This window comes from Triticum urartu, chromosome 7 (genome assembly GCF_003073215.2).
Source record: "Triticum urartu cultivar G1812 chromosome 7, Tu2.1, whole genome shotgun sequence".
Lineage (NCBI taxonomy): Eukaryota > Viridiplantae > Streptophyta > Magnoliopsida > Poales > Poaceae > Triticum > Triticum urartu.
Genome location: NC_053028.1, coordinates 719002443 through 719010697, shown reverse-complemented (window position 1 = coordinate 719010697; position 8255 = coordinate 719002443). Strand labels below are relative to the sequence as shown.

The 8255-nt window shown below is 42.3% G+C and overlaps 2 protein-coding genes and 3 non-coding genes across 5 annotated transcripts; all 5 read left to right on the top strand.

Moving 5' to 3' along the window:
• Nucleotides 1-1403: 1403 nt before the first annotated feature.
• On the top strand, nt 1404-4206 carry LOC125524787. Its single transcript, XM_048689817.1, has 2 exons — nt 1404-1604; nt 3801-4206. Exons 1-2 carry the CDS (start codon nt 1529-1531, stop codon nt 4010-4012), a joined length of 288 nt encoding a protein of 95 aa, XP_048545774.1. The 5' UTR covers nt 1404-1528; the 3' UTR covers nt 4013-4206.
• Nucleotides 2099-2205, top strand: LOC125526182. Its single transcript, XR_007291597.1, has one exon. It is a non-coding gene; the product is annotated as a small nucleolar RNA snoR103 (small nucleolar RNA).
• On the top strand, nt 3045-3149 carry LOC125526183. Its single transcript, XR_007291598.1, has one exon. It is a non-coding gene; the product is annotated as a small nucleolar RNA snoR103 (small nucleolar RNA).
• LOC125526181 lies at nt 3222-3326 on the top strand. The gene has a single exon (XR_007291596.1). It is a non-coding gene; the product is annotated as a small nucleolar RNA snoR103 (small nucleolar RNA).
• A 608-nt stretch (nt 4207-4814) lies between the features above and the next one.
• LOC125524786 (protein disulfide isomerase-like 5-2) lies at nt 4815-7925 on the top strand. The gene is made up of 5 exons (XM_048689816.1): nt 4815-5123; nt 5818-5921; nt 6008-6378; nt 6706-7013; nt 7328-7925. The coding sequence occupies exons 1-5, from the start codon at nt 4911-4913 to the stop codon at nt 7571-7573; spliced, it is 1242 nt and encodes a 413-aa protein (XP_048545773.1). The 5' UTR covers nt 4815-4910; the 3' UTR covers nt 7574-7925.
• The last annotated feature ends 330 nt before the right edge of the window (nt 7926-8255 follow it).

Genomic DNA, 8255 nt, shown 5'->3' with positions numbered 1-8255 from the left:
TGCTGAAAACTTGGTTGAGCCAGATATGTCCATGATCACTATAATCCTAGTTGGAAGAGCATAGGAGGCCCTGTGGGCGTGTCACTCGTAGATGCTAGGAAATTTCTTTGTCATGTTAGCTTACAAATTGATTTTGGAAGTCATACGAGATACTGAATCAACCTCGAGCTCAGGAGGAAAGGATAAGATATTTTGGAAGAAATTGTGGCTCTTGATACCCCTCGAAGTGTGGATTTTTTCGGTTGTGTGTGATTAAGGTTTTGTCCCTTCCATATCATCGAAGGCATATTGAGCAGATCAGGTTTTGTGAAGCTTGCAAACAAGATTAAACGACATGACATGTTTTTTTCGTGTACATGGGCTAAGCTGTTCTAGCAGGAGATCATATAAAACTACTAGTCCTACACCCTGAAACTTGGTTGGTGAACACTTTCGAGGGAATCGAGGAGACAGAACCTGGCACGTGCGCTTTTTTATGTGGTTGCTATTTGCCGGCCAATTTGGTCAGAAAGAAATGCAAGACCACATGGAGAGAGCTCCCAATCCATCAAGCAGCCCGTCAAATGGGCTTTGGATGTGGTGAGTGACCTAGCTGAAACAGACAAACAAACACCTGGTTAGAGCTGTTAAAGATCCCATGCGATGGAAACTCCCGTCATGTCTTTCTTAAAGATCAATGTTGGTGCCTCTTTTTATGAGGAAACTCACCATGGAGGCATGGGACAGAGGAGTTCGTGACCATTAGGGCAAACTTATCTCGTGCATAGGGCCTTTGATACGATGATGGGTTCTCGGCAATGGCCATGGAGGCATTTGCAGTCCCAGACGATGTCGAGCTTACGCCTGATCTGAGATATAGAACGGTGATAATTGAAATTGATGACCAATTAGTGGTAAGTTGGTGGAACACTTGAAGTGTCGATTGCTCGGAGATTGGTAGTACCTTGAAGGAAATTCAAGAGCTTTGCGGGAATTTCGAGGAATTTCGTCTTTGTCTTTACGATGAGGGAAGCTAATGAACTAGCACATCTTTACGATAAACAATGTAGTTGTAGGATACATTGTCTTTGGATCAATTATATCCCGGTTTTTTCTCACGGATTGTGTGAGAAAGGAGTGTAATCCCACTATTTGATCAATAAAGCTCTTGATTTCATCAAAAAACATCCCGCAAAAAAAAGATTTCATCAAAAAACAAAAAACCAAACGAGATTTTTTTGTGAGTATTTTTTTTGAGGGGGTCATCATTGTATTGAAACGAGATTTTTTTTTTGTGAGTAAACCAAGGAAAATGAGTGTCGAGCATCATTTTTGCCTATTCAGCCCATCTAGGCCCATGCATGGATAGGACCATTTCCAAGCCTGGAGGCCCAGCCAGCCAGAGTCACTGGCCATCCCACGCCCCTCGCAATCGCAAGGGCACAACCCTCGAAAGCCGAGTCGCAGCAGATCGGTTAAATCACCCCCAAAACGCACCCACCACCACAACTCCGGCGGCGGCGACCAGACGAACACGAGCACGAAGGCGATGGCGACTGCTCTCAACCGCGGCCTCCGCTCCGGGATCCGCCTCCTCGCCACCGGCGCCGAGGCCTCCAAGCCAGGCAAGTACCCCCCCTCCCACTATCCCTCCTCTATTATCCGATTGGGGTTTGAATGATGCGATCCGCGTCTCCGGCTGTGTACTTCTGCCCATCTCGATTGATGTGTATCTGCGCAGCGGTAGATCTGTTTGACCCGTGGAAATTACTCGGAATCTGTAACCGTAGTACCGGGCTGTTTTGGGATCGTTAATATAATTTGGGGAAATGGTTCGTCATAGGCTAAAATGGCCCCTCAGATGTGGATATGGCTGTGGTTTTCGATTGAACTGGTTATTATATAATCAGTTTTTTACATTGTCCTTCTTTGATGGATGGATCCAGCGACTAGCCTTGTCAGGAATGAATATGGGTGGGGAGTACTAGAAGGACTGACACACAATTTGTTGACTGACCATTTTATCATTCATGAACTGACGTACTACACCGATAACTTAGACTGTTAGCTGTGATGACAGTGTAACAAAATTTGATTGTAATGTCTATTTCTTGGCAAGCCGCATGAGTTGCGTATTGCTGTAAATATGGACAAAGAGTGATGTTGATGAAATTTAGGTGAGTATCGTGTGAGTTGTAGATGCTCATAAAGGATTATCGGACATGCGTTCTTAGAGACAAGAACCAGACAAAATATATTTCTGAACTAGCAGCTTGATCATTTTTAATTGGCAATTTTGCATTGCTAGTTTGTTCATCTCTATGCAAGAAAAACAGGAAACAGACTACCAGTATTTCAATACTTATCTTTCTGCGAGGAAAATACTACATAGCTTATGGCATTTAATCCTATTTCCTTGTCAGTTAGAGCCTCATAATTATGTGTATGCTACATGAGTTGCATTCATCTTTTGTTACTAAATAATAAAATGTGTATCTTATGGCAGTGAAACAACTTCTGTTCATAATTTGTAGTGTTTAATTCTTGGCAAGACACATGAGTTCTGTCTTGCTGTAGATAGGGACAAAGACTAAAATTTATGGAATGTACATGAGAATTACGTGAGTGGCAGGTGCTCCTGAAAGAACATTACACATGCATTCTTCTTTTTTTGTGCGGGTGACGAAAAAGAATACCACTCAATATGTTTCTTAACTACCAGCTTTAACCAAATCACTTTCAAGCTTACTGGCAACCTTGTACTGCTAGTTTGCTCATCTATATGCCGAAACAAAACATAGCCTGCAAAGCGTTTCATGCTAAAATATTACTCTTCTTATGACACTGTAACCCTTTTTGCTCATCTGTTTTCTAATACTTGGTAGGATGTTTGATTTGTGCTGACTGTTAACATGGACAAATAATAAAGGTCGATAGAATTTAGGTGATCATCATGCGAGCCACAGATGCTCATACATGATCATCACCCATACACCTGGGAGACTAGTACTGTTACATGATACTGTTCACCCTTTTTGCTCATCCATGTCCTAATTCTTGGTAGGCTGCTTGAGTTGCTTTCTGCTGTAAATATGGGCAAATAATAAGATTGATGGAATTTAGGTGAGCATCATGTGTCATAGAAGCTCATAAAGAACCATCACACATACACCTGGGAGACTAGTACTGTGACATGATACTGTTAACCCTTTTTGCTCATCCATGTCCTAATTCTTGGTAGGCTGCTTGAGGTGCTTTCTGCTGTAAATATGGACAAATAGTAAGGTTGATGGAATTTAGCTGAGCATCATGTGTCATAGATGCTCATAAAGAACCATCACACATACACTTAAGAGACTAATAGTCGGATTCTGGCATGTCATCAATATCCACCAGGGTTTTGGTGCTTGTGATTTCTATTTGTTCTTCTGTGCTTTACATAGCCTCTTATTTATTTGTATCTTCATGTGTGTTTTAATTATCGATTTGTTTTGGATTTTCGTTGCTACTAGTATTCCTTCTGTACTAACTGACATGCTGGACACGACTTTTGTCTTAACTCATCAATTATGCTCGAAAATAGTAAAAATGATACTAATGCAGAATTCTTGGCATAAGGCAGTGGACCTCATGGATCATTATAAACACTCTAGAGGTGACTACAGCAATGCAGCATGAAAATGTGAAGAACTGAAGTTTGCTGTGGTAGTTTAGGAGAACTGGGCATGTTAATTGTGGGGATTGAATGAGTTGCGAACTCCTTTTTACATCTCTAAATTCGCTCATGCTTGCTGATTACCTGTTCTTTGTGTGTACATCAGCTTCACGTGGATTCCATGCTACCGGCGTGAAGAGGATGTCAGGGCACGGCCATGATGAGCCATACTACCTCCACGCCAAGCACATGTACAACTTGCACAGGATGAAGCATCAGAAGCTGACTGCATGGACTTCAGTGCTGGGAGCCGTAAGCATTGGTGTCGGTGTCCCGGTCTTCGCGGTCATCTTCCAGCAAAAGAAAGCCTCCGGATGAGCTCACATACCCTCCCAGGGCCTACTTATTGGACCTATTTTGAATTTAGCATTTTGTGAAGCCAAAGCTGTCACTTCACTTGACTCTTGTTGTTTCGTGTTACTCCATTTGCTGTTAGCAGATGATCTGAATCTGTAAGCTCGTTTCTTTACGGCACTGCTTTTCTGTTAATAATACAAGTGGCTTGAACTTTCCAGGCTGTGGAGAAACCCTGCAGTGTGATCCAATTCTTGTTTGCGTTCCTCTTGGCACCTGTTGACGCCTCTTTTGCACTTTGCATCTCTTTATATGCTGTCAGATAATGATTGTGTAGTTTGGTATTATCTGGCGAAAATTGCTCAAATCATGTCTGATGGATTCTTGGCGGAAATCGCGAAGTGTAAAATTGCAAGATGGCGAAAGAGGCAGATTCAAACTTTCAACTCTGTTTAATGTTTCTGTGGTGGTATAAGCCTGTACTTCGGCTTGGTACTTGTTCGCTTATGTTCTACTGATGATGAATTTTAATTTTGTTTTTGAGCCTATTAAGTATTTTATAGTTCAATTGGTAAGTGAGGTAAAACATGAGAGCTTGGGTATTACAGTTATACTAAGCCTGCGGCAATTGATTTGGATTGGAGGGAGTAGATGTTACATTTGGCGTTGCAGCGGACTACGGGGCCTAACAAATTGCTCCTACCCATTTCGAGATCAGGAAAGAAAAAAAAAAACTTAGGCCGACATGGCTCATCAAATGCGAATTTGCGTCCCTCTTTTTCAGAAGAAGAAGGGGCATAAATGAACTTTTCCCCCAATAAACCCCTTCTTCCATCAAGACAGGCAGACAGTTCCGTGGGCACCAGAACCACACCCCTTCCCGTTCAGACGCGGCGGAAGATCGAATCGGCCGCGCACGGCGATGGCGACGACTCCACCGCCGCCGCCGCTTCCTCTCCTCCTCCTTCCCCTCCTCCTGCTCGCGGCCTTCTCCGCCGCCGAGGAGTTTCCGCGCGACGGGAAGGTGATAGACCTGGACGACAGCAACTTCGAGGCGGCCCTCAGCTCCATCGATTTCCTCTTCGTCGACTTCTACGCGCCATGGTGCGGCCACTGCAAGCGCCTCGCCCCCGAGGTACTGCTGCTACTCGACCTCACACCTAACTGACCCTGTTACTTACCACTGCTCCCGAGAGGTGTGATGCGAATTGAGTTGTTTCGACTGTCCAGTATGCGAAGTGAGATGCCGCTGTGGATCTCGGCAATTGCGCGAGTTTTTTGGAAGTAGGGTAATTGAGAGTTTCGGATCGCAAGTCATTACCGGGATCTCTTGGGACTCCAGCAGGTTAGGGCGAGACCGTACAAAGTGAAATTTTATTTTAGGATTCTTATGTAGCGACCTAAATGTCAAGTGGACAATGAAATGGCACGCACCATCACTTCAATTAAGGTAGATTACTATGTGGAAGAACGGAAATTGTTGTAGCACGCCCTACCAAAATTTGCCAACCATTGGCTAGAGATTCCTTGACCCTTTGTTGGACAAAGTTTGGCAAGATTTGTAAAGAGAATGTGTGGAGAGTTGGCAAGATTCCATTGGCATCCCAACCAATTAAGATTCAAAGAAACATAGTCTGCCAACATTTTGGTACGGTAAAGGTTGGCACCAACCAAACAGACCCAGACCCATAGGTGTATCAAGATGTTTCTTTCTTGACCTTAACTAGATCCTCAAATTTTACATTTGCTTATTTCAACTGTTATAAAAGCAGGGAACTTTGGAGTATCTGTCTTGTAGGACTTAAGACTGAGAAAATGAACTGTTGCAGTTAGATGAAGCTGCACCGGTGTTGGCGGGATTGAGTGAGCCCATCATGGTTGCCAAAGTAAATGCCGACAAGTACAGGAAGCTTGGATCAAAATATGGAGTGGAGTAAGTGTTCCGCCCATAACTAGTCTGGGTTTAGAGATTTGTACATGCTATCATTATGATGTTCTTTATTTTTCTTCTGAGTGCAGTGGGTTCCCTACTCTAATGCTCTTTATACATGGGGTCCCTATTGAATACACTGGTTCAAGGAAAGCTGACTTGCTTGTCCGCAATCTTAAGAAGTTTGTTGCGCCTGATGTTTCTACTCTTGAGTCGGATTCTGCAATCAAGAGCTTTGTTGAGAATGCCGGCACAAGCTTTCCAATGTTCATCGGTTTTGGGGTCAACGAGTCATTGATTGCTGAATATGGAGGAAAATACAAGAAAAGAGCATGGTTTGCCGTCGCAAAAGATTTTTCTGAGGACTGGATGGCGACATATGATTTTAATAAGATCCCAGCATTGGTTGCAGTTCATCCAAAGTATAATGAACAAAGTGTGTTCTATGGCCCATTTGAAGGTAATTGTTAGGAAGCATTATTTTATTCCCTCCTTATGTCTATTATTCACAGTTTCTAGTTTCTTGAATCTGAGTGGTAATTTGACTAACATGTACTCCCTCCGTTCCTAAATATTTGTCTTTTTAGAGATTTCAAATGGACTACCACATACGGATGTATATAGATATATTTTAGAGTGTAGACTCACTCATTTTGCTTCGTATATAGTCGCTTGTTGAAATTTCTAGAAAGACAAATATTTAGGAACGGAGGGAGTAGAAACTTTTTAATATCTTATCGTCCCACGTTTATGAGGCTAGTAAATGGCGGTCTTGTTGTGTACACAGGACGTTTCTTGGAGGATTTTGTAAGGCAATCGCTGCTGCCTTTGACTGTCCCCATCAACACCGAGACATTGAAATTGCTGGATGATGATGACAGAAAAGTTGTCCTCGCAATTTTGGAGGATGACTCGGATGTAAATTCTACCCAGCTGGTAAAAATTTTGAGGTCTGCTGCTCATGCGAACCGTGATTTGGTGTTTGGATATGTTGGAGTCAAACAATGGGAGGAGTTTGTGGAGACTTTTGATGTTTCCAAGAGCTCACAATTGCCAAAGCTGCTAGTGTGGGACAGAAATGAAGAGTATGAACTAGTAAGTCTAACACTTACCTCAGTAATCTATTCTTGTTCCAGCTACCAGCATCCTAATGAAACCACCTTTAGTGTATCACTGTTCATCGGCGTGCTTATATTGGTTATATCGTATTCGGTAGAAGCGATATGTTTAGTCCTTTCATATTTATATGGTATTTTAGAAGTTTGAAAATTAGATATAGAGGTATGGTTAAAAATATTGAAAAGAAATACGGAAGTGTGTTTTTTAACCTGCTATTTCTGCTTAGCTTGTCAGCATCCGTTTTATAGTTCGCCATGTCGTGTAACTGACTAAAAATGCTTCTTGCGAAGGTGGAGGGTTCAGAGAAGTTAGAAGAAGGCGACCAAGCATCCCAATTAAGCCAATTCCTTGAGGGATATAGAGCAGGGAGAACAATAAAGAAGAAAGTCAGTGGCCCTTCCTTCATGGGTTTCATGCACTCTCTTGTCAGCATGAACTCATTATACATTCTCATGTTTGTTGTTGCTCTTCTCGGTGTCATGATGTACTTTACTGGCCAAGATGATACTCAGCCAAGACGGGTTCATGACGAGTGATAGCTTCTTGCATGAAAAGAAGGTTACCAACCAGGAGTTCTAGCTCGGAGGTCGTATTGCCACCTTTGAACTGTTGTTAGCCCTGAAGAGGTCAGGTTTTAGCGGTTGCTTGTGATATTCGCCGTTTCTCTGTCAGCAATCATCAGGTCCTGCATTTTCTCTGCCCCCGTTTCTGTTTGTTGGTTAGAGCTTAGCAACTAGCCCCCATGTAAAGCTAGAAACACTTCCTAATTTTGCCACTTGTGTGGAGTTTTTATTTATTTTATTGCGAGGGTTATATGGTGTATCATACTCTGCCAAACTTTTGTACAACTGAACTGATACAAGTATTAATAATGTGTGAATTGTGATCCGCTCTGTTCTTCATTTTGTCACTAAAACGGGCCCTTCTGTCCAGATTTTTCTTTGTTTGTTTTGTCAACTCTTCAGCAATGAGAAGATGAGTATTACAGTATCAGGTTTAGTTCAACACTAGAGTTTCCGGCTGGATATGTATTGCAAGATCAGTCATCAATGAATAGATGTGTACTCCCTCCGTAAACAAATACATGAGCATACTCCTATTTGTTTACGGAGGAAGTATTAAACATCCATGTACTTGTTGTTGGAAATATGAGCAAATTACTATGAGATTTAATCTGAATAAACATAAGATAAATCATGATAGCAATAGTAGGGATTA

Excerpts from the sequence above, each read along its gene's own strand:
- LOC125524787 (XM_048689817.1), top strand. The coding sequence starts at position 1,529 with ATGGCGACTGCTCTCAACCGCGGCCTCCGCTCCGGGATCCGCCTCCTC. Across the intron at positions 1,605-3,800 it reads CGCCGAGGCCTCCAAGCCAG|CTTCACGTGGATTCCATGCT; the intron begins GCAAGTACCCCC and ends TGTGTACATCAG.
- LOC125524786 (XM_048689816.1), top strand. The coding sequence starts at position 4,911 with ATGGCGACGACTCCACCGCCGCCGCCGCTTCCTCTCCTCCTCCTTCCC. Across the intron at positions 5,124-5,817 it reads GCAAGCGCCTCGCCCCCGAG|TTAGATGAAGCTGCACCGGT; the intron begins GTACTGCTGCTA and ends GAACTGTTGCAG. Across the intron at positions 6,379-6,705 it reads GTTCTATGGCCCATTTGAAG|GACGTTTCTTGGAGGATTTT; the intron begins GTAATTGTTAGG and ends TTGTGTACACAG.